Here is a 26,910-nt window from a genome sequence, read left to right on the forward strand (position 1 = left end):
AAAAGGGACCCTGACAAGATGCCGGTGGGAACACAAAGTAGGAAATCACCATTGCCGCTGGCCAGCGGCCAGAGGAGATCCACCTTTATTCACCCCACCCCTCAGCCTGCCACCATGGTTACAGATCCACAGGGCGCTTTTATGTGGGTGAAGGAATCTGGGATCAGTTTCTCATGATTGCACATCAAGATCTGTGAGCACTTGGCTGAGACATATCTTTAGCTCAATAGCCATCACACCCTTAATCATAACATCTGTGACTTCATGCAAATGACCCCTACTATTAAACGAAATAACATATCATACGATGATATAACAAGGATCTTTAGACCCTCGCCTGAGATTCTAAACACTCGCTCCTTTGCGTTACTCACAGCTGCACATCCTTTTGTCAGAACAGTATGCTGGCTCTGAGGGTGATGGATTATAGGTAGTTACCTGAAGAGAGAACTCCATTTATGTGGCTATAGTGAAGTCACCATCCATCCTGGTGTGTAACTTTTTGGTGATGGGACTACTTTAACTTCCCACATCATGTATGTAATCCCACATCATGCGTCAGCAAGCTGCACTTGGCTTTATTCTAGGCTTGTTACCCTATGTAGGGCGAGTAGACACTTATGCACATCTCCCAGGAAGACTTTACACAACAACGTCAAAACTCACTTACCTGTGAATTTTACTTTATGTAAATAAAAATAATTAAGTAAGTATCCCACGAAATTCATGTAGATTTTAATGAGACTAGAATACGCTTAGAAAAAAAAATCAGTTTTAAGTTAAGAGATCTCAAAAACTTGAAAACTGTATAAAATGTCTGACAAGCACAAGCTAAATTGCTTAAAATATGGTTCAAAAACGAAGGCTCAAATAAAATTATAGCAAAAAAAAATGACATTCTGCAAAATTTTCCAGATTAAAAGGACTTGGGCAATACATTCACTATTAATACTCATGATAATAATTGAACAATGACAATGATAATATTTGCCTTTGTTGTATATCCTTCTTTAAAAAACTGATTTGGATATTTTAAAAATAACATGAAGCAGCAGCACTTGAGATTTTTGCACTCTGGACTAGCTGAAAAATAATTGAGACATTTTCTTTTAGCATTAGTAGAATAAGTTTCCCCATGTATGAGACTTAAAATTAGTTTTCAGTTATGAGATATCAAGCTGTGTTCTAGAGCAGATGTATAAATTTCCAGCCTTTGGTGCAGCACGGCAAAGCCCACACAGAAGAATAACAGCAGCAGGTGGCAAGAAGTGGGAAGTTCCGTGACTACAAATGTTCGAGGGAGGCTAAAATAGAGAACAGGTTGTGTCCCAATACAGCACTGCTTACACTGGCCTCAATATGTTTGGGTTCATATTCTACACACCAACAAAATTGCTTCTAAATTACTGCTTTTTACCAATAGTAGGTGTATATGAACAAGATTGACTCAGATTTCTACTGTTTCAAATAGTCGTATTTGAGATTATCATGGGTCTTGAGAAATCCCCACTTCTTTAGCAAAGTATGGTATGGGTTTCCTTATTGGGTCCAAGTAACTCAAACAGAACACAAATGCTTTTCCCAAAGTCTTTGCAATGGAACAGTCTGTGCTGCTACATTCCTCTTGGCAATAGCACAAACTTTGTAACTTTGGAGCTTGCCAGAAACACAAGATTTTACTGTTGTATCCTAGTCTGAACCCAAGCTGTGTTCTTATTGGTATCCATTTCCATAAGGAGTGGAGAAATCCCTGTAACAACATATGTGCGAAATAAAAGCATACTGAATGGGATGTGGTAGAGACAAATATAGTTTTATTAGTGATATTTGCAAGATAAAGATTTTATTAGCATGACTTGGGTCAAAGTGTTGAGGAGTAGATATATGTACTTCTCATATCTGCTGGTAGCCACAATGGTGCTAGCAATATATATATATATATATATATATATATATATATATATATATACATAAATATTTGCTAAATGTGATAAGCAGCCACTGTGAATGAGAAATTGATAATGAGTTACTTTTAAAATGTCCTATTGTTAGCTAACCTCATACAGGGTCAGTTTGAAAGCAAATTTCTAAGGGTATCTTGTCCATTGAAGGCTGTACATTTTAGGCAACTGTGGTAAGATGATGATGTGTCATTTTCTGAAATTCCTTCAAGATAATTACATAGTAATCCATTAAAAGTATTATCATTCTTTCTCACACTCATTTGCCTGACCCATTCTGCATGAGGACAGCATTCATTACATTAACTAGTAGAAAACGTTTGTGGTTTCAGGAACTAGAGTGGAGAAAAACTGAGGATATCTATCTTTCTCAATATAATTTGTGATGCCAGGAATAACCACACTGTCTCTTGTTGGTGTTCCCATAATTTCCAAACAAGAGTTAGCTGGCATATTTTTAAAATATGCGTCTTTATTCTTAAGCCAGTCTTCTTATATGTAAGGCTGATCCAGGCAGTTCAGGATGAATATTTATTACCATTTATTGCCCACAATCAAAATAATTTTCAGTGCTCTTGAAATTTCCCATGAAGTGTAGACAGTGTTCACTGATGTCTTTAGGAACCAGTTTGTAGAGATTCACTGATTTTCAGATTTCTCACCTCTTATTCACAGACAACATCAGCTGCTACATACTTTGAACATAGAACACTGTCCCTTAAGGATTTCTTTTAGGGATCCTTCAACTATTTTATTGTGTTATTCATACATAGGCTGCTACTGAAAATATCTTTTGAGTTATTGAAGCTTTGAAATAATAAATATATAAACTTTGTATTTTAAACCATAAAAACCTTAGCTGTTCATTACATAGAAAAGAGACATTAATCAAACATCACTGCTTAAGTGGTTTTATTTCTAGGATATCTAAACAAAAGGAAGATCTAGGTTAGAGACAAAACAAAACAAAAAACTAAATTGAGTTATGTAGTTAAAAATAAAGAACAATTGAAATACATGACCACAAAATGCTGCTAATGTTGGATAGATGAATAACATTCACTAGGGAAAATATGCTCTGTAAGAATCAGTGGACTAGGAGAGGGGCATAGGAGGAGAAGAGGGAGGGAGAAAGGGATTGGGAGGAGACAAGGGAGGGGAGCACAATAGGGATACAAAGTGACTAAATTGTAATAAGTGGTAATTAAAAACTTTAAAACAAACAAACAAACAAAAAAGAATCACTAATAAATTGACAGTTTAGGTTTTAGAGATCTTGCTTTACATAAATCTTTTACTGTGAGTGTTGGAGTCTTGATTTGAAGCTTAACACTTAGTTTATGGTTTTTTTAAATAATTTTTTTATTAATCACAGGTTATGTGTTCTTTGATCCCGTTTGCAAGTATTTTTGCATCAATGTTCATAAGATAGGTCTAAAGTTCTCTTTTTATGTTGGGTCTTTGTGTGGTTTAGGTATCAAGGTGACTGTGGTTTCATAAAATGAGTTTGATAATGTTCTTTCTGTTTCTATTTTGTGAAATAGTTTGAAAAGAATTGGAGTTAGCACTTCTCTGAAGGTCTGGTAGAATTCTGTGCTGAAACCATCTGGCCCAGCGATTTTTTTGGAAGGGAGACTGTTGATGACTGCTTCAATTTCCTTGGGAGATATAGGACTATTCAGTCTTTCTACCTGATCTTGACAATTTTGGTAGACGGACTCTATCTAGAAAATTGTCCATTTCTTTTAAATTTTCAAAATTTCTGGCATATAGGCTTTTGTAGTATGACCTAATGGTTGTTTGGATTTCCTCAGTGTCTGTAGTTATGTCCCCTTTTTCATTTCTGATTTTGGTGATTTGGATAGTTTCTCTCTGCCTTTTAGTTAGTTTGGGTAAGGGTTTGTCTATCTTGTTGATTTTTTCAAAGAACCAGCTCTTGGTTTCATTGATTCTATGAATAGTTTTATTTCTTTCTAATTGATTGATTTTAGCCCTAAATTTGATTATTTCCAGCCGTCTGCTCCTCTTGGGTGTATCTGCTTCTTCTTCTTCTTCTTCTTTTTTTTTTTCCCTAGGGTTTTCAGTTGGGCCATTAAATTGCTTGTATGAGATGTTACAATTTTTTTTCTTGAAGGCACTCAGTGCTATGAGTTTTCCTCTGAGCACTGCTTTCATTGTGTCCCATAAATTAGGGTATGTTGTACCTTCATTTTCATTGAATTCTAGGAAGTCTTTAATTTCTTTATTTCTTCCTTAACCCAGCTGTCATTGAGTAGCAAGTTGTTCAGTTTCCATGTGCATGTAGGCTTTTTGTTTTTTCCATTGTTGTTGAGGTCCAGTTTTAGTCCATCGTGGTCAGATAGAATACAGGGGATTATTTCAATCTCCTTGTATCTGTTGAGGCTGGCTTTGTGACCACAAGGTGCTGAAAAGAAGCTATATTTTTTTGAGTTTGGGTGAAAAGTTCTGTAGACATCTATTAGGTCCATTTGAATTAAGACCTCTGTAGGTGCCTTTATTTTTATTTCCCTATTTGGCTTCTGTCTAGATGATCTGTCTCTTAGTGATAGTGGGGTGTTGAAGTCTCCCACTATTAAGGTGTTGGGATCGATGTGTGATTTAGTAATGTGTGTTTTAGTAATGTTTCATTTATGAATGTAGGCGCTCTTGTATTTGGGGCATAGATGTTCAGAATTGTGATGTCTTCTTGGTGGATTTTTCCTTTGATGAGAATGTAGTGCCCTCCTCATCTTTTTTTATTAATTTTGGTTGAAAGTCTATTTTATTAGATATTAGGATAGCTACCCCAGCTTGTTTTCTGGGTCCATTTGCTTGAAACACATTTTTTTTTCCAGCCCTTTACTCTGAATTAGTGTTTTTCATTGTTGCAGAGGTGTGTTTCTTGGATGCAGCATAATGTTGGATCCTGTTTCCACACCCATTCTGCTAGTCTGTGCCTTTTTATTGAAGAGTTGAGTCCATTTATGTCGATAGATAATAGTGACCAATGACTGTTTGTTCCTTTTTTTGTGGAGTTGGTGGTCTTACTATGATTCATTGCTTTTTTTATTTTTTTGGGATATTATCCGTATCCTATTTTTGGGGGTATAGTTGTTTTCGCTGGATTAGGGTTTTTCTTCTAGTATCTTTTGTAGGGCTGGTTTGCTGTGTAGAAATTGCTTAAATTTAGTTTTTTTCATGGAATATTTTGTTTTCTCCATTTATGTTGATTGGAAGCTTTTTTGAGTAGCATAGTCTGGGTTGGCATCTGTGGTCCTTTAAAGTCTGCATGACCTCTGCCCAGGCCCTTCTGGCTTTCATAGTTTCTGATGAAAAGTCCGGTATGATTCTGATAGGTCTACCTTTATATGCTACTTGGCCTTTTTCCCTTGCTGCTTTTAATATCCTTTCTTTGTTCTGTAGATTTAGTGTTTTGACTATGATGTGGCGTGAGGAGTTTCTTTTCTGGTCTATTCTATTTGGTGTTCTGTACGTTTATGGACATCTCTTTCTTTAGGTTGGGAAAGTTTTCTTCCATTATTTTCTTGAAAATATTTTCTGGATCTTGGATCCTGGAATCTTCTTTTGCATCAATTCTTATTATTCTTAGATTTTGCCCTTTTGTGGCTTCCTTGATTTCTTGTATGTTTTGTGTTTTGGACTTTTCCGATTTTACTTTTTCTTTGAGAGAAGTGTCAATTATCGCAAGTATATCTTCAGCACCAGAGATTCTCTCTTCCATCTCTTGTATTCTGTTGGTGATGCTTACCTTTGTGGTTCCTGATCTTTTCTCTAAATTCTCCAGCTCCAGGGTTTTCTTTGTTTGTGTTTTCTTTATTGATTCTAATTCTATTTTTATGCCTTGCACCATTTCCTTCATCTGTTTGAATGTGGTTTCCTGTATGATGACCTATATTTTCTTGTTCATTTCTTCTCTATATGCCACTAATTATGCCTCTACTTGTGTCTCTATTTGTTTGGCTATATTTGCCTGTGTTTCTTTGAGAGCTTTGTTCATTTCCTCTTTATTTGCTTCCATCTGTGTGGAAATTTCTTTGAGACATTTGTTTGTTTCTTCTTTATGTGTCTCTAACAACTGGATAAGCATATCTTTAAAGTCATTTTCCTGTGTTTCCGCTGAACTAGAGTATCCATTGATTTGGGGAGTTGCTGGTGAAGCCATGATTTCCTGATTTTTGTTGGGTGTGTTCTTTCGCCATCCTCTGGCCATTTGCTTATCTGTAACCTTAACTCTTTATTCTTGGATTCTGCAGTTCAGACTGGTACCATCTTTCTCTGGTGTCTGGAGAATTCTTCAGGAAGATGAGAGAGGTTCAGTGGTTTCAGTGTGTGCGTTGGTGTTTCAGCTGTACCTGTGGGAGGAAAGTCCATGGGCACAGAGGGACAAACGCGTGCAAGCGTGTGCGCATGTGTGTGCATGCAAGTGTGCCCTGAGGGACAGGGTGCTAGAGAGTGTAAAGGCCTTCAGTGTGACGGAGGGGCACCTTACAGGCACCAAAGATTCGCAGGAGCTATAGGTATCACAAGCACTGGTGATGATCATGAGTGCAAATTCCCTGAGTATGTCAGTGGCCTACAGGCTACTGTTATTTGACTCTGAGTTCCAGGAGTTATTTGCCTATACTCCACTGGTAGATAGATCCCCAGAACAGGGGCTTCAATGTCTCACGAAACTCTCTGTTTCTCACAGTGGATGTGTGGGTGAAAGGGATCTGATGTCTGGCTACTAGCTTAGAAGCATCCTGGATCTGGGGCTTTGTAGGCACTTGTGGGCACACTCACTCTCTAGCAGATCAAATCGTAAAGCACAAGGGTTCCTCCTGTTCTCTACTGTCCTGATTGGACCTGCTGAGTCAAATGTGGCAGGTTGAGCTCAGTCAGTTCAGTGATGCTGCAGCCGCTGAATTAGTGAGTCTAGCTGTGGTTGCAGAACTAGAGTGTCCAGGTGCCTGCTGGGAAGTCCTGGGGAGCCACAAAAGTGGTCCACAGACCTAGGCAGCCTGGCACAAGGTGTACCTGGGTGGTTTTGCAGGTCTACTGGACTTTGGTGGCTGTGCAGCTGGCTATCTGCCACTGAAGGATTGGGTGGCCTGTACAGTCACTGGCTGGGAGGCCCTGTGGAGTCTGTATGGCTGCTCACAGATGTGGGACCAGGGAAGGATTGTACCACTGATCTGGGACTCGGCAGGTGGTACTCAGGAGGCAGGCACTCAACAGGTGGATACTCAGCAGGAGGGTACAGCTGGTAGTCAAGGCTGAGGAGCTAGAAGCCCTGCTTCAGCTGTCTCAGTCCCCAGGCAGTGAGTTCTGTGCACAGTGTCACTGGGACTGTGTGTCTGCTCCCTCGAGGAAGAGGAGGGAGGCCCGAACAAGGGAAGTGCCCCTCTCCATTCCTAGAGAAATCCATGCCTGACTTGAAACTAAATGTTCTTGGCTCCTGTGATGTCCCTTCTCTTTCAGGAAGCCACAATGTCGATTTTCTGGCTTCAGTTGCCCCTCCACTCACCAATTTCGGGGTTTCAAATCCTCTGCCTCTCAGAAACGGTGTGCGCTGGTCATTGCCATCATGGATCCGGCCTCTATTTTATGTTTTAAAACTACCATTTTAAAGATCTTCTTACTGAAATAACTATTGATAATTTTTGAATCTGTAGTAGTCAGAGTGGGGAGGAAAGAGATAGATGAGAGGAGAAAATAGGATAGGGTGGGATGGGATGGGATGGGATAGGAAAGGAGAATAGAATGGAATAAAAGCAGGCAAAAACTTTGGAATTCTATCTTCCCCTAGAAGATCTCTCCTTCTCTGTTTCTCTCTCTCTGATTCTCTCTCTCTCTCTCAGTGTGTGTGTGTGTGTGTGTGTGTGTGTGTGTGTGTGTAAAAATAATGCTTTACCAGGGAAGTAACTCTGAGCCCAGGGAGGATGATATCTAAAACTGATCATCACATGATTCAAATAAGTAATTTAAATATAAACTTTATGCCTGGTACTTGTTATTCACCACCAGTGCATATCAAGCCTTCACAGTATCTTGTCTGATTTGTACTAAAGTCATGTGTAAGTAAGTAATTGCAGCTGATTTATTTTCCAATTGAAAAATGTATATCATTATCTTTAGTGATCAGTGATTTTACCATGTTTGGTTGCTTTTAAATACCTGACAAGAAGCAACTTAACGGAGAAAACATTGGTTTTGGCTTACAATTAGAGAGAATATAGTCCACTGTGTATTGAATAGCTTGGTGGCAGGTGGCTTTATGATGGTTGGGGATATCCAACTGGAACTCCAGCAAAGCTCCAGCTCCTAAAGGTTCTACAACCTTCCAAAATAGCAGCATCAAGTAAAGACCAATTTCTCAATCACTGAGTATAGGAAAGATTTAACATTAAAGGCAAGGAGCCTCAAAACTGTGGTGCAAATAGCTTTCAGGCAACTGTCATTGTATGTTTATTCTTAAGTTACTGATATACAGTGATGGTGTGAATATATTTCTCTGTTATCCTCATGGTATTAACATTTACTGTTTGCTGTATATCTTCTAATGCATATCAGATATGTCATATTATTTTTCAAAGATGAAAGTTTTTTATTTATTTATCATTTATTTATTTAATCATTTTTACAGCCTGATACCAGACTATCCTCCCCCTCCACCCAGTCCTGCTCTTAATGCTCTCTCCCCTAATCCTTCCTCTACTTCTTTTCAGAGAAGGGGATCCCTAAGGTATAGTAAACCACCCTGGAACCTCAGGTCACCGTGTGACTTAGTGCATCTCTCCCTCTGAAGCCAGACGAGGCAGCCCAGATAGTCGAGTGGTCCAAAGGCAGGCAACAGAGTCATAGACTTCTCCTATACCCAGTATGAGGGGCCTCACATGATGACAGTGCTACTCATTTGCTACATATATGTAGGGGTATATGCCTGGTCCATGTAAGCTCTTTGATTGGTGGTTCAGTCTCTGCGAGCCTCCATGGGCCCATGCTAGTTTATTCTGTCGGTCTTCTTGTGGGGTCTTTGACCCCACCCCGCACCTCTCAACCCTTCCACTACTTCAAAAAACTCCCGAGCTCCCTTGTTTTTTTGGCTATGGGATTCTGCTTCTATTTCTATCAGCTGCTATATGAAGCCTCTCAAAAGACAGATACGTTAAGTTCTTGTCTGCAGGCAAAGCATAGGGTCATTAATGGCGTCAGCAGTTGGCTCTCTCCCAATGGTTGGGACTCAATTTAGGCTAGTCATTGGTTTGCCATTCTTTCAATCTCTGCTTCATCTTTATCTCCACATTTCTTGTAGGCAGGGCAGAGTTTGGGGTGAAGGTTATATGGGTGGGTTGGAGTCCCCCTCCTTCTACTGGAAGTCCTGAATGGCTACAATAGGTGGCAACTTCAGACTCCATATGGCCCCTACTCTCAGTTAGGGTCAACCCCATTGACCCTGGGAGCCTCCACTGTACCAGTGATGCACCCCAAGCTATTTTCATTTTCTCCCCTTGCTTCACCCCCTCACTCTCACCACACCTGATCCCCATCCCCGTTGCCCTCCCCTCTCACTCTCCCACACAGCTCCCTCCCTCCATCTACTTCAGATGTCTATTTTACTTTGAGTGAAGGGCTCTCTTTGGCTTTCCTAGATATGTAGATTGCAGCCTGATTATCTTGCACATTATGGCTAATGTCCAGTTATAAGTGAGTACATACTTGTGTGTTTTCCTGGGTATGGGCTATGTCACTCCGGATGATCTTTTCTAGTTCCATTCATTTGCCTACAAACTGCATGATGTCTTTGTTTTTAATAGCTGAATAGTATTTCATTCTGTAAATGTACCACATTTTTCCTACCCATTCTTTGGTTGAGAGACATCTAGGTTGTTTCTAGTTTTTGGCTATTTTGAATAAAGCTGTTATGAACACAGTTAAGCAAGTGTCCTTGTGGCGTGGTGGAACCTCTTTTGTGTATATGCCCAAGAGTGGTAAAGCTGGATCTTGAGGTAGATCTATTCCCAGTTTTCTGAGAAACCTCTAGACTGATTTCCAAAGTGGTTGTATGTGTTTGCATTCCCACCAGCAATGTAGACATTCTCCCCTTGTTCCATGTCCTTCTACGTTCTTGCCATTATGTGTTATCTTTTGAGTTTTTTATCTTAGTCATTCTGACTGGTGTAAGATGAAATTGCAAAGTTGTTTTGATTTGCATTTCCCTGATGACCAAGGACATTGAACATACTTCTCTGTCATTAGAGATTCCTCTGTTGAGAATTCTTGGTTAAACTCTGTTTCCTATATTTAAATTTGATTATTTTGTTAACTGGTGTTTAATTTCTTGATTCTTTATGCTTTGGATATTAGCCCTCTGTCAGATGTAGGGTTGATGAAGGTCTTTTCTCATCCTGTAGGCTGCCATTCTGTCTTACTCACAGTGTTATTTGCTGTACAGAGCTTTCCAGTTTCATGAGGTCCATTTATTAATTGTGGACTTTGAGCCTGAGCTCTTGGTGTTTAGTTCATAAAATTGTCTCGTGCGCCAAAATGTTTAAGGCTTTCCCCCGCTTTTTCTTCTAATAGATTTAGTACATCTAGTTTTATTCTATGGTCTTTGATCCACTTGAATCTTGTGCAGAGGATAAATATGAATCTATTTGCATTCTTCCACATGCAGACATCCAGAACAATGCCATTTGTTGAAGGTGCTTTCTTTTTTCTGTTTTATGGTTTTGGCTTCTTTGTCAATAATCAGGGATCTGTAGTTTTCTGAGTTTATCTCTGGGTCTTTGATTCAATTGCAATATTTGACCTGCCTGTTTTTAATGCCACTCCCATGTGGTTTTTATTACTATTTTTCTGTAGTACAACCTGAAATCAGGGATAGTGATATCTTCAAAAGGATTTTTTTTTAATTGAACAAAATTCATTTAGCTCTCTCAGGTGTTTTAATTTTTACACATGAAGTTTTTGGGTGGTCTTCCAAGGTTTTTAAAGAATTTGTTTTGGAATTTTGATGGGAATTGCATTGAATCTATAGATGATCAGTTTTACTGTTAATCCTACTGATCTGTGAGTGTGGGAGATCTTTCCATTTTATGAAATCTTCTTTGATTTCTTTCTTCAAAGACCTGAAGTTATCATCTTACGGGTCTTTCACTTGCTTGATTAAAGTTATGCTAAGATATTTTATATGTGGCTATTGTGAAGGGTGTTGTTTCTCTAATTTCTTTCTCAGCCCACTTATCACTTGTATAATGAAAGGCTACTGAGTTTTTTAGTTAATTTTGTATCCAGCCACTTTACTGAAGGTGTTTATCAGCTGTAGGCATTCTCTGGTAGAATTTTGGGGTCACTTATACATACCATGATATCATCTGTGAATAGAAATACCACGGCTTTTTCCTTTCCAATTTGTATTCCCTTGTTTTTGTTTTTGTTGCCTTCTTCCTCTAGCTAGAACTTCAATTACCGTATTGAATAGCTACAGAAAGAGTGGGCAGCCTTGTCTTACCCCTTATTTTAGTTTTTATCTATTTAATTTGATGTTGGCTATTGGCTTGCTTTATATTGCCTTTGTTGTCTTTAGATATGTGTCTTGTCTCCCTGATGTCGCCAAGACTTTTAACGTGAAGGAGTGTTGGACTTTGTCAAGGGCATTTTCAGCATCTACTGATATTATCATGTAGTATTATTTCTTTCAGTTTGTTTATATGGTGGATTTCACTAATGAATTTTCATACATTGAACCATCCCTGCATTCCTGGAATGAAGCCTACTTGATCATAGACACTGATATTATTGATGTATTCCTGGATTAGGCTTGCAAGTATTTTATTGGACATTTTTACATCAATGTTCATAAGGGAAATTGGTCTGAAGTACTCTTTGTTGGGTCTTTGTGTAATTTAGGTATCAGGGTGACCATGGTCTCACAGAATGAGTTTAGCAATGTTCCTTTTGTGTCCATTTTGTGGAATAATTTGAAGAGTATTGGTGTTGGTTCTTTGAAAATATGTTAGAAATATGCACTGAAACCATGTGGCCCTGAGCTTATTTGTTGTTGTTTGTTTTGTTTTGTTTCGTATGAGAAACTTTTAATGACTACTTATATTTTCTTGGGGAGATATAGGTCTATTTAAATTGATTACCTAATCTTGATCTAACGTTGGTAAATAGTCAAAATTTTTTTAAAAATCGTCCATTTTCTTTACATCGTCCAATCTTGTAGCATACAAGTTTTTGACATAAGATCTGATAGAAGGGGAGGAGGACCTTCTCTATCAGTGGACTAAGGGAGGAGCATAGGGGAAGAAGAGGGAGGGAGGGTGGGATTGGGAAGAGATGAGGGAGGGGGCCACAACAGGAATACACTTTGAAAAAAATTGTAATAAATAATAATAATAAGAAGAAGAAAAAACAATACAATAATTCTTTGAATTTCCTCAGTGTCTGTTGTTATGCCCACTTTTCATTTCTAATTTTGTTAAATTGGTTATCCTCTCTCTGACTTTTCGTTCATTTGGCTAAGGCTTTGTCTATCTTATTTTCTCAAAGAACCAGCTTTTGTTTCTGTTGATTCTTTCTATTTTTATCTTTGTTTCTAATTTATTGATATCAGACCTAGGTTGATTATTTCTGCTCTCAACTCCTTTAGGATGTGTTTGCTTCTTTTTGTTCTAGAGCTTTCCAGTGTGCTTCTAAATTGCTAGTATGAAGTCTCTCCAGTTTTGTTATGAAGATGCTTAGTAATATAAACTTTCCGTTTAGCACTACTTTCATTGTGTCCCATAAATTTGGGTATGTTGTGCCTTCATTTTCATTGACTTCTATAAAGTCTTTAAGATCTTTATTTCCTTCCTGATTCAGTGGTGATTGAGTAGAGGGTTGTTCAGTTTCTATGAGATTGTAGGCTTTCTGTTGTTTCTGTTGTTGTTGAAGTTCAGCTTTAACCCATGATGTTCTGCTAGAATATAAGTTGTAATTTCAGTCTTGTATATATCGAGGCTTGCTTTGTGGTCAGTTTTGGAGAAGATTCTAGGAGATGCTGAGAATAAGGTATATTCTTTTGTGTTTGGGTGGAAAGTTCTGCAATTATCTGTTAGATAGTGAAAACAAGGGGGCAAATGCAGCTAGACAAATTATTACATTTTTAAATGAAATCGGAGCCTGATTATGAGCTACATCTAATGTACTTACAACTTGATTAAATTAAAACTTAATGGAAAAATATGTACTATTGATTTTTCTCTGACTTCTGTGTTTTATTAGATTTCTGTGATATATAATGAGAGCCTGTGAGTCACAGCAACTTTTACAAACAATGGGATCCCTGTAATTTCTCAGATAAATCCACCAATACTAGGAAATTAATGATGGTCACAGGGGTGGAGGCTATCACACACATAAAACCCACGCAGAAATTAATGAAATAGAAACAAAGGAAACAATAAAAAGAATCAACAATCCTAAGAGCTAGTTCATTGTGAACAGACTAAGTAATTTAAATCACTCTCTAGTTCAGTGTTCTTGTAAATATAACCTAAACATAAGATAACATCTTACTTAAAATGTGAAATTAATATTTAATCTAAAGTAGCTTTTAAAGTAAAAGCACAGTTATAGAAGAGAGATTAAAGTTTATTCAGGTTTCAGAATAGTGCAGAGTGGATGAGTCATGTTCATTTGAGGTTTGGTTTTTATAGTGTCTTGAAGCTTTCTATGCCTTGTCCACTGTTGTATGAATAACTATTTATTTGGATATTATGTATGTTATATATAAGATGTCTCATAATATGGAGACATAGTGCCAGACACTAAAACTGCAAGTGTAATAACTAAACAAACATTAACTCTATTGTCCTGCAGTATACTTGAGAAGAGTATGCTAAACAATAAACTCACTTAAAAATGCAGATGGAATAAGGTCTATCAAAGCAAAGCACATGCTGCTAAGAGAATACAGCAAGAAAAATTAGTCTCTTTAGGGTGTCTGATTTGTAGTGGAATGAGTTCTATGGCAAGAGAAACAATATAAAATAATAGTTATACGTAATTTAGCTACAGGGGAAAAGAACAAAGCATTTTTTAAACAAAAGAAAATATAATAAGAAAAAACAAAAACCATCATTTTAAAGTTAGACAAGGCAAATCAAAAGAAAAAGCACCAACAAGCAGACCAAAGAATCAGAGACTTACTAATTCACACACTCAAAATGCCATAAAGATACTAAACTGAACCTGATAAGGACCACTGTAAGCCCTATGTTTCCAAAGAGTAAAGATTTTTTTCATTAACTTTTTATTGATTCTTTGTGAACTTCACACCAAGCACCCCAATCCACTCATCTCCTGGTACCCCCATACCCAGCCTCTGCACTTGCAAACTCCCCCTAACAAGAAAAATAAACTTGCTATGGGAACTACATTATGTCACAGTGTGTCTGACAATATGCCCTTTTGTACACACTGTTTTTGCTTTCAAATGTTCATTGCAATGAGTAAATGGTCTGGTTCGAGGCCTCTGGCTTCTGCCACCCTATAAATACAGGATCACTGAGAATCCTCTTGTATATCCTGTTGTTGTCCTTTGTCGTGGAAACTCTGCAGTTTGGGGTCTGTAGGACTGGCCCCTTCATAAATTCCAGCAGTTCATAGAAGGGGTCGATGTTCAAAGTGAGCCAAACTCTCAAAGTCCTGGACCTGAGCCTGGGTGCTATCTGAGCTGGTCAATTTGCCAGCTTGCCTGCACCCACACCAGCAGGGTGAGCTCTTCAGCTCAGTCCAGGCTAGCCAATCCAATGCCATTTGCAAGGGACAGAACCAGCTCTATGCCATGTCCTTCACCACCAAGGACAGTTCTATTGTTCTGTTCAGGTAAGGTACAGGGCCAACTATCCTAAGTGCTACAGCAGATGAGGGGCAAGGCCAGCTCTCCTGCTCTCATGATCTTGGGGGCCATTTTTCCCACCTGCCATAGGTGGCAACGGATGAGGGGGATCTTCCCTCTCCTATGCCACTGCATGGCATAAAAGTGGTGAGGCTACCTCTTCCTTGATCACACCCCTGGGGCCGGTGAGCAAAGCATTCTTTAAAAAGACTTGACTATAAAAAATGACTACAAGTTAAAAAATAGTAAGCAGAGATGAAATTAAAATTAAGGACACTCATTTCACTTTGGGGACTTGTGAAACTTGTATGTCAACTCGGTTGACATACAAAGTACTCTATAGCTTCAAATCTTTCTATTGTTATTCTTCTTTAAATTAAACATGCTACAGAGTTTTTGTTATGCATTCTAAGGTATAGTAATCAAACCATTATTTATAATGTTTATGATATTTATTTTAAATTTTACGTTCTAATGGGAGAAATACCTATGTGGCTTTTTGGTTGATTAAAATTAAATTAGAGGTTTCTTTGCAGTTATGCATCTGTACCCAGGTGGTGTTTAATGTCCGTTTGTCATACCACCCTGTGTTTTTCTATCACTATGCTAAGTGCTCTAAGGATAAATATCTGAAAAGTGCAAAACCTTGAGTTTCACCTGGTCTCTAGTGATGTTTTTGTTTGATCAGGAGTTTCCATTATGTATTGATTAGGCACCAGCAATAGACAGGTAGATATGTGACTTCCTAGCTTGATCTTGCCAGTCTGTGTTTTGGGTTGCAGCTGTGCGCCTCAACCTTAGCACACACTTCTAGATTTTCTTTCTTACAGCTATAGCTGTCTCCAAGTTCCTATAATTTATTCCATGATGCCAAAGAAGCATAAACTTTTCTGACCCATTTAATCATAGGGAGTTTCTAACCTTCTGAATGTATGCCAGACCCATATAACACCCCCTTCCCTGAACTTTCTTCTATACTCTGAAGTACCCACCGTCATCCTGCTAGGAGTTTGGTATAATATACATTTACTCTCTTGATGAAAATCAAAATTAAAGAGTGAACAAACTTTTATTTTTCAGATTTTATTTTTTGAGTTTCTTTTTCTTTTAATTAATTTATTTCTTATAATGAATTCACTTTGTATCCCAGCTGTAGCCCCTTCCAACATCCCCTCCCAATTATGTCCTCCCTCCCTCTTCTCCTCCCTTCCCCCTCCCAGAGTCCACTGATAGGGGAGATCCTCCCCATGTCCATTTGACCCTAGTCTGTCAGGTCTTATGAGGACTGGCTACAATATTCTCCTTTGTGGCCTGGTAGAAATGCTCCCACTCCCTTCAGGGGCAGCTGATCAAAGAGCCAGCCACTGAGTTCATGTCAGAAATAGTCCCTGTTCCCCTTACTAGGTACCCACTTGGAGACTGAACTGCCATGGGCTACAAATGAGTAGGGGTTCTAGGTTATAGCCATACATGGTCCTTAGTTGGAGTATCAGTCTCAGAAAAGACCCCTGTGCCCAGATTTTTTGGTTATTTTGCTCTCCTTGTGGAACTCTTGTCCCCTCCAGGTCTTTCTATCTCACCCATTTTTCGTAAGATTCCCTATACTCTGTTCAAAGTTTAGCTATGAGCCTCAGCATATGCTTTAATACCCTGCCGGGTAGAGTCTTTAAGAAGCTTTCTGTGGTAGGCTCCTGTCCTGTTCCCTGTTTTCTGCGTCTTCCAATGTCTATCCTGTTTGTCTTTCTGAATGAGGATTGAGCATCTTACCCAGAGTCCTCCTTCTTGCTTAGCTTCTTTAGGTATACAGATTTTAGTATGTTTATCCTACATTATATGTCTAATATCGACTTATAAGTGAATATATTCCATGTGTGTATTTCTGCTTTTGGGATACCTCACCCAGGCACAGGAGACAACTTTCTGAACAGAACATCAACAATCAACAAATGAGACCTCATTAAACTGAAAAGCTTCTGTAAAGCAAAGGACACTGTCATCAGAACAAAACGACAGCCTACAGACTGGGAAACACTCTTCAACAACACTATCTGAAAGAATGCTAATATCCAGAATGTATAAAGAACTCAATAAATTAAACAGCAGCAAATCAAGCAATCCAATTTAAAAAAATGGGGTACAGAACTATACAGAATTTTCAATAAAGGAATGTCGAATGGCAGAGAAATGATAAAAGAAATGTTAAACGTCCTTAGTCATCAGGGAAGTGCAAACCAAAACAACCATGAGATTTCATCATACACTCATCAGAATAGCTAATATCAGAAACTCAAGCGACAATTCATGCTGGAGAGGATGTGGAGAAAGTGGAACCCTCCCCAATTTCTGGTGAGAATGTAAACTTATACAACCATTTTAGAAAACAATCTGTCACTTTCTCAGACAATTAGGAATGTTGCTACCTCAACATCCAGCTATACCACTCCTAGGCATATATCCAAAAGATGCTCAGGTATACAACAAGGGCATTTGCCAACCATGTTCATAGCAGCTTTATTTGAAATTGCCAGAATCTGGAAAAACAAAACAAAACAAAACAAAACAAAAACAAACAAACAAACAAACAACAAAAAAAACAGATGTCCTTCAACTGAGGAATGGATACAGAACATGTAGTACATTTATACAATGGAATATTAGTCAGCAATTAAAATCAAGGAAATCATGAAATTTGTAGGCAAATGGTGGGAACTAAAAAAGTGAACAAACTTTTATAATAGTCTTAATCAACAGAAAGCAATGACATTACATTGCAAGAAACTTAAGTTATTATATCAAATGAACATCACCCACCCCTGGTTTATCACTTCCAGTAATATTTGATACGAATACCTTAGGCTTATATCCTAACCTTTTCATACCTAATAAGGCTGTTATGAGAAATTTTCCTTAAAATTAAGGTGCACATCACACTTACTAGGGATTCCAAACCTGATGATTTTATTGGTTTAAACAGCTTCTACCACAAAAGGTACATTTAATGAATAAATCATTAGTATTCTACTAAATAAGGCACATCTGCAACAAATTTAATAGAAAAGTAAATAGGATATTCTATTTTTTATATTAATTATAGTTTATTCACTTTGTATCCTAGCTGTAGCCCCCTCCTTCATTCCCTCCCAATTCCACACTCCCTCTCTCATCTCCTTTCAATCACCTCTCCAAGTTCACTGATAGGGAAGGTCCTCCTCACCTTCCATCTGACCCTAACATATCAGGTCTCATCAGGAGTGGCTGCATTGTCTTCTCTGTGGTCTGGCAAGGCTGCTCCCCCCTTAGGGAGAGGTGATCAAAGAGCCTGCCATCAAGTTCATGTTGGAGACAGTCCCTATTCCACTTACTAGGGTACCCAGTTGGATAGTAACCTGCCATATGTTACATCTGAGCAGGGGTTCCGGGTTATATTCATTAATGGTCCTTGGTTGGAGTATCAGTCTCAGAAAAGACCCCTGTGCCCAGATTTTTTGGTTTTGTTGCTCTCCTTTTGGAGCTCCTAACACCTCTATGTCTTATTATCCCCTCCTTCATAAGGTTCCCTGCACTCTGCCCAAAATTTGGTTATGAGTCTCAGCATTTGCTTTGATACACTGCTGGAGCCTTTCCGAGGCTCTCTGTAAATAGGAATTTTATGAATTCATGCTTTTACACTATTTTATTTAGTAGTATTTATTCTATTGATAATATGATTTAATTGTATCTACTAACAAAAATGATTTGTAGTCTATAAATTAAGTTCCTTGATTATCACCATTTTCAGCCTATTTTTCATAGATCTATGAAGTCGTATTAAACTATATAGGCACCAACACTTTTTTTTTTTTCAATGCAGTTTATTCAGGAACCTTGAACAATCATCTGACCCTGGGGAAAGCCAGCCCACAGCTTAAATAGCCTCTGGGTAGCCAACCCCGGCGTGCCACGTGGGCAATGCAGATAGGTCCACATACATGGAAGCAAAAGCCAGATCCTCAGCCTTAGCCAAATGTGGAATTGTTCGTGACAGAGAGCACTCACCATCGGGAAGGTGGAAGGCAGAAACCAGCTCCATCTTTAAGACGCAGCATTCCGCAGCTCTCTACAGTTCCCCCTTTTTGTTTTAGACGCATCAGGCAAGAGTAGAGGTCTGATCTCTGATATTAGAAATAAATTGGGACTTTGTACTGATGTTCATTTAGGTGTCATCCACCCAAAGAGCATCAGACCCGTCTGATACCTTTTTCTCAGAGGCAGGACCTGGGGCATCAACCCGCATGCAATCAGACATGCTCTTCTCTGGGTCCAAAGCAGCTGACCCTGAGTGCAGTGCTTAGCCTAGCATCCTGAGCGTAACTTTTTAGCTTTTTATGGTAGCCAACCATGCTTGGGGAGACTGTCCTGCTTCAATGGCTGTAAAGGCCTGAATGGTCATGGCTGCATTACGCTGTTGTGAGACTCTAATCTTGCATACATACCACAGGCAAACCAAGGAGACCAACACCAGAAGGCCTGCTAACGCTCCCATGCCCGCCCATTCCTTCAGATGATTTATGGCTGCAGCAATCCATGATGATAATTCTGTGGCTAGTCCTGCGTCCACTCTGGTAGAATTTACTGTGACAATGGCCAGTCTCAGCTGCTCCATCGTAGTATCGAATTCTCCAGTCCAATTACCTAAAATATAGCTCGACAATTGTTTAGACAGATTTGCAGCACAGGAAAAATTCTCATGTTATATGCTAGTGACTCAAAGTCCAGCATATTTTCATTGACAGCCAAGTTGAGCGATTTGCCATAGGGTATCAATTTGCTCCTGCACACTTCTTAGTATTTATTTCATCACACTCTTAAATATGGGAGCAATTTTAATGTAGTCTTCACATATCTTGGAGTTTTACTAAATGTTGCTCTATAAAATTTGGGTACAATATAATAAATAACATATAACATCATTATTCAGTTTCATCACTGATATCTAAAAGTTCATGTGCTCATGAAAAATGGTGTTTTACTGGCTATAAGCTTTAGATTGGTATAGATATTATTTATGGGTACCTAGGAGATTTATAAAAAATAGCTAGTGGATATTGGAAAAAATGAAGGAAGAAACATCTGATTTGCTGTAGGTAAATCTTATTCAATAGGTAAAGAACAGAAGTTAACAACAATGATAATTGAAAATGTTATAGATGGGCTGCAAAACATTCAAAGAAAGGTATTATAAACCTGAGAACAGTGGAATTTATGACTCTCAATATTAAATATATAATGTTGACTAACTCATACTGGCTTCTCTTTAATAGCTTTGAGAGCATCCAGTAGTTTGGGAAATGGTAAAATAGCATATTGAAGATACAGAAAAAAGAAAAATATAGACCAATCAAATGGAATCGGATTTGTTTTTAGCATTGTTACAACTTTGCATTGTTCTCAATCATGCATCATTGCTTCCCTTCTCACGGTATTTCAGACAGTATATATGCATATACTTACTGATTGACAAATACCTGAGTCTACAGAATATCTACCATATGAAACAATGAATTCTATGTTGGCTTTGCCTAACACTGTATGCTTAGCAGAGAACCTGTGGAGGACAAGTGCCTAAGTGACATCTGCTAAATGGATGAACAAGTCAAATAATATAAAGAACAACATAAATAACATAAATAATGTAAATAACAAAGAACAAAAAGATCAAGTCAAATAACAAACTATTAACTTTCCTGGTTTTCAAAATTAAGTCATTCTCAGCCTGATTAATTTATAAAACAACTTCATAAATATAGTAATCAATGCCTCAAAGAGCAGGTGGAACTTCTCTTGTGTGTAAATATTATGAGAAAAGGAACTACAGAATTTATACTTATGTAAGACTGTGTGAACGTAATTGGGTTAGTGCAAATAGTATTATTACATAGAAGCTGTCAAGACTGCTTCTCAGGAGACCCAAAGACTACTGAATTTTTAAATTATTATTATTATTTACAATTTATTCACTTTGTATCTCAATTGTAGCTCCCTCCCTCATCTCCTCTTTGTCCCACCTGTCCTACCTCTTCCTTCCCTCTCTCTCTCCCTTATTCCACTGATTGGGGAAGTTCTCCTCCTCTACTGTCTGACCCTACTCTATCAGGTCCCATTAAGATTGCCTGGATCCTCTTCCTCTGTGGGCTGGCTAGGTTGCCCATACAGGAAGAAGTGACCAAGGAGCAGGTAACTGAGTTCATGTCAGAGACTGTCTCTTCTCCCCTTACTAGGGAACCCACATGAAGACTGAGCTATGAATGTGCTACCTCTGATCATGGGGTCTTTGTCCTCTCTATGCATGGTCTTTGGTTGATGTATCAGTCTCTACAGTTCCCCCTGTGCCCAGAATTTTTGGCTTTGTTGGCCTCCTTGTGGGGCTCCTGTCCCCTCTGGGTTCTTCTATATTCCCCTTCTTCCATAAGACTTCCTGTGCTCTGCACAAAGTTTGGCTGTGAGTCTCTGCATCTGCTTCTATCCCTGCTGAGTGAAGTCTTCTAGAGGACATACAACAATGACATTTGCACAGCTGTATTCATAGCAGCTTTATTTGTAATAGCCAGAATTTGGAAACAACCTAGATGTCACTCAACCAAAGAATGGATACAGAAATTGTCATACATTTACACAATGGAATACTAGTCAGATATTAAAAACAAGGAAATCGTTAAATTACCAGGCAAATGGATGGAACTGGAAGAGATCATCCTGAGTGAGGTAAACCACAAGCGGAAGAAAGACACATATGGTATATACTCACTTATAAGTGGATATTAGCCATATGATATAGGATAAACATACTAAAATCGACAGACCTAAAGAAGCTAAACAACAAAGAGGATCCCAGGGAAGATGCTTAATTCTCATTCAGAAGGACAAACAGGATGGAAACCTAAAGGGAGCAGGATGGAGGAACTAATGAATTTTAAAAGCACTAAACTTTGATTCAAGCATTCTGACTCTCAGATAAGATCATCTTGCATCTCCCTTACATTTCCTCAAGGGACGTTTATTTTATTACATATAGTTTCTGTTATTTCTAATATGCAGTTATCAACAAATCATCTGGGACAAGAATTACATGTTTAGTGCTTTATAATGGAGATTCTAAGCAAAAGAATGTAGGTTCATTGAAACCAAAATTACTTGAAGAAGGTTTTTTTTTTTCTGTTATCTCTTGATTGAAGTACTTAAAACATCACTTTTATCCTCAATTGGAAGGAATTTGTGATATTTTTAATGGTGGCTTAGAGTAATGTTTCATTGTCATTACAAAGTCTTGGAAAGCGAAAAGATTGGATGCAAGTTCTTACAATCAATCCAGAATTGTTCCTCCTATAGATTTCTTTTCATGTTTTATTTGCGTAAATAAGGATTGAAGGCATAATTACATAAAACCTCTACTTGTAGTGTGTACATGCCTTTTGAGACAGAGAGAGAGACAGAGAGAGAAAGAAAGAGATTGAGAAAGAGAGAGGGAAGGACAGAGATAATATGGATTTGGGTGAGGGTGAGTAAAGATGTGGGCGGGATCTGGGAGGAATGGTGGGGTATGGCTAAATTATATTGTATACAAGAAATTTTAAATGAATTTTATTTAAATGTTCAACGGACCTATCAGGAAAATGCAAATTTTAAAAATAAGAGTACTATTACTGGTTAATTTTCTTGTTAATAGATCAGGCTCTCTCCACTAAAGGAGAGACTATTATAGAGACACAATGATGCTCTCTTTTACTCTCACTCAATGGTGATTTTTTGTAATATTCCGTGTTATTTTTTCCAGCTTCTAGATGTCTGTTTAAGTCATCATATATGTTTTTAAATGGAATACAAATATGAGATCTTTTCAATAACACTATTTCTGAATGAATTAGATTTTGCTTATTTTTCTGCTTACCTAAACAGTCAGGTTTACACATTGACAGTCCTAATCATAACCATCACAATTACACAACTTTTTGTCCAGGTTCTTTTGTTGAAGAATCCTTAAAACGATGAAAGCTCAACTCGATGAGAAGCTATATATTGGCATATCTCTATGACTTGTCTCTTGACAAAATAAATCTATTTCTAAAATCTAGATATTTTATTTTAAGGGTATATTCCTGGGACACCCATTATAATTCTTTTAATTGGTATCTGATACATTGGTCATACTCTCTATTTTTTGATTTAAAGGTATGAATGTAAGCAAAAGTGAGATAACAACCGAAGCTTCATTAAAACCATCTCGGAGATCCCTGCCTTGCCTAGCCCAGAGCTACGCTCACTCAAAGAGCTTGAGCCAATCTGCTTCACTGTTCCAGTCAACTGAGAGTGAATCGCAGGCTCCAACTTCCCTAACCTTTCTTTCTGCTGGTAAATCTGAGCATGGTGAGTGTCAGTTACTCTTTTTGTTAAGTTAACAAAGAGTGAGTCATTTTAACAGTTGCTTTCTTCCTGCTTTGCTACATCTCTCTAGTATTTATTGAGCTCTTTAAGAATGAGTTTGCCAAAAAATAGAATAGTACAGTATATGAGTCATGGGAAAAGCAGCTTGTTGGCTAGCTGTATTTATTCCTGTCTTGCTTTGCAGGTTGCCAATCCCAAAGGAGTCTAAACCTTAAATTGGGTTTTTGAGGGGAAGGCAATCCCAACTTCTGAATCACTAGCTAATACGGCCCATATTTTATATGTTTGTTGTTAAGATATCCCTGGTAGTAATTTACAGACCATATTCAAGTAATTAAGAATTCTATTTCCTTATAAAGAAGCACTATCCAAAGACACTCAAAGGAATCTTACACAAAAATGAAGAAATACATACAGAAGCTTAGGAATTATCAATTCTCCTACATACATAAAGGAGAAAGTTATACATATTATTTTCAACAACGAGGGAAAATAGTCCCCCAAATACTGTCAATTACTAAATACCTTTACATTATAATCCTATATACAAATGGTCTTAATTTGGAAATAATGGCATGGACTAGAAGACTCACTGGAATACAAAATAGGATCTAGTTCCTCCTGTCCTTAGGAAACTCACACCAATGTCATATGAACACATAGTGAGAGTGAAAAAGATAGATGGCATGGACAAGGCCTGCAGAAACTCAACCCACACAAAATCTTAGCCTAAAGGAATGAACGTAAGCATGGAGTCTCACCCTAGCCAGTATGCCATTCACAACTGATAACTGCTGAGAGAAAAAAAAAGTTTTCTTGACAATCAGTGTATCAGCCATACTCCAGGTCTTTTAATCAGTTGTTCACCAACATGAATGATATTCTCTCTCTCCTCTCTCTCTCTCTCTCTCTCTCTCTCTTCTCTCTCTTTGTGTGTGTGTATGTGTGTGTGTGTGTGTGTTAAGAGAACATGGATTTGGTTGGGTAGGCAGGTGGGAGGGGAGCTGGAAGGCATTGAGGAAGGGAAATAAAAACAATATGTATTAAATTCTCAAAAATAAGTCTGAACATTATTTTAGACTATATTTAAATGATTTAGATTTGAATTCATTCTAGTGCTGAAAGGATGGATGGTTCAACATATGCAAATCAATAATTGCAGTGTATCAAGAGAAGACACAGAAGGATGTGAATATCAAAATATTTAGAAGCAATAAAGACCACTGACAAATTTACCGTCCTTTCATCATAAAAACTCTTGAAGAAATTAGCAATAGAAGGAATATAGCTTTATATAAGAAAGGTTATAGTCAGCAAAGCTATCAATAACATTTTACTGAACTTGTCAAAAGTCAAAGCATTTCTATGTAATTAGAATAAGATGGGCATCCGTTTTTGTTAACTCTTACTCAATGCAGTGCTTTTAGTCACAGCACTCAACAGGATGAGAGAGAGGATCATGATATTGAGGCTAAACTAGACCACAATGTGAGTTCCAGGCTACTCTGTCCTTTATAGACACTTTCTTCCTTAGAGACGCAAAGTCACCGTACAATTCCATGGTGATAAAATCAACATTACACTGGCACAGTATTAGACATATAGACTAATGAGTCTTTGTAGTGACAGTCATCTTATTATTGACAATGTCGCCAAAATATATGTTGGAGACATGGCAGAATCTTTAGAAAACCCTTGGAAAAACTGTATCCACATGCAGAAGGAACAGCATACTTCTGTCTCACCATCCACAAAAAGGAAATCAGAATATATCAAAGACCTTGGCATAGACTGGAAATCTCGAATCTAATAGGGAAAAATAACAATAACACTTAAAGTATTCTAAAGACTTCTTGAATAGGGCTTCAGTGGCTCAGAAAATATAACTGACAATAGAATTGCATCGAATTGAAGTGCTTGTGTATAGCAAAGGAAACAAAGGGAAGAGACAGCTTTCAGAATGGGAGAAAGTCTTTGCCAGCTATTCATCTGACAGTTTGTTAATTTTAAGAATAAAGAATTAAAACGGAAAAAAAAATCTTATGGAACAAAGAATCAGAATGATCTAAGAAGCTGAGTATAAAATGTATATTTTATACACAGAGGAGTAAATGGACAACAAACACACGTAGAATATCTGACAATTGGACTCATCATAGAAGTGCAGTTTAAAGCCACAGGAATGCAGGCTTGGTAGGGTGTGATTGAAACCTAACACTTTGCACACAGAGACTGGAAGATATTTATTTGTGGCCAGGATGGCCGTATATGTAATTTTTTCAAAGCTAAACTAGGTTATATAAGTGAATCTATCTAAACAAACAAACAAAAACAAAACAAAACAAACAAAAACAAACAGAAAAATAAGAACAGCAAAAATCTACAATATTATACTTCCATCTCATTCTGTTTGTAATGGCTATCAGCCAAAGGAGAGAAAGATAAAACAAACAAACAAAACACACGCACTAAGGAATTTTGTAAAGAATACACATAAAAAATCCTATGCACTATTGAGAATAAAACTTAGTTTGTAAATTTATTATGGAAATACATTTGTATGCTACCAAACGAACCAAATACTACCTATAATAAGGATACATACATACCAGTGTTTATCAGTGTCTCACTCATAATAGGATTTGCAGAGCCATCTAATGGCTATCAATGCATACATGGATAAACAAATGTGACCAATATTCACAATGGAATATTATCCGTCAAGACAGAAAGAAAGAGAGCTTGTGACCTCAGAAAAATAAAAACTGAACTGGAGACAATCATATTAAATGAAGCAAGTTCAGACTCAGAAAGACAAATAGAATAAGCTTTGGATCCCGCAGGAGAACGTCAGCAATGTAAAGTCAGAGTAAGACTATTGGAGAATAATAGACAGATCAGGAAGAGGAGGATGGGGGAAAGAGAGGAAAATGGGGGCATGATAGAAACATATCAGAATGTAAGAAAACTTTCCAATGAGTCCAGTTGCTATGGAATTAATATATTTAAAAATAAGAAACACCAACTATTTTAATGTATAGTGATGACAAAACAGTGAAGAGTTGACTCCTGAGAATGAGGTAATGTTAGCAGCAGAACAAAGTGGAAATTTATGTATATATGAAAAAGATGCCATATTGGAGAAAATTAGGACCTAACTGAAGTACTCTTGTTCACACATCCACTCATCTAAGACACACTGTATGCCTTTTGACAACTCCTGTTCATGAAATCTAACCATACTCTCTCATTCTGTATATGTTCATATTTTCCCTTTCTTCTCTTGATGTTTTTTCTATGGAAATGCCCTATAGTCTCTTTAGTTCCTTCTCCTGGGTCATGTGAAAGTACTATCATTTTCTTTCAATAATCTAGCAATGCTATGCATTTTAGTGAACTAACAGTCATGTGCAAAAAAAATGTTAATCATTAAAGATAATGAACAGGGAAACATGTAATATAGGTAGTGTTTTGTTGAAAGTTATATTTTAACTGTTGCATAAATAAAATTTGAACTTCAATGCATTAGCTTAAAACAGGGACTATCTCTGACATGAACTCAGTGGCTAGCTCTTTGATCACCTCCCCCTTGGGAGGGACAGCTTTACCAGGCCACAGAGGAAGACAATGCAGCCATTCCTG

The 26,910-nt window shown here is 37.7% G+C and overlaps 1 protein-coding gene across 1 annotated transcript in view; it reads left to right on the forward strand.

Annotated features, from left to right (window-relative positions):
* Ano3 (anoctamin 3) overlaps positions 1-26,910 on the forward strand; it is a 261,999-nt gene that overhangs the window by 54,108 nt on the left and 180,981 nt on the right. Inside the window, exon 2 of the mRNA XM_060371385.1 lies at positions 23,056-23,250. Coding sequence (XP_060227368.1) covers positions 23,056-23,250 — 195 coding nt within the window. The remainder of the gene's footprint in view (positions 1-23,055; positions 23,251-26,910) is intronic.

Source organism: Meriones unguiculatus, chromosome 18 (assembly GCF_030254825.1).
Source record: "Meriones unguiculatus strain TT.TT164.6M chromosome 18, Bangor_MerUng_6.1, whole genome shotgun sequence".
In the NCBI taxonomy this organism is placed as follows: Eukaryota; Metazoa; Chordata; class Mammalia; order Rodentia; family Muridae; genus Meriones; species Meriones unguiculatus.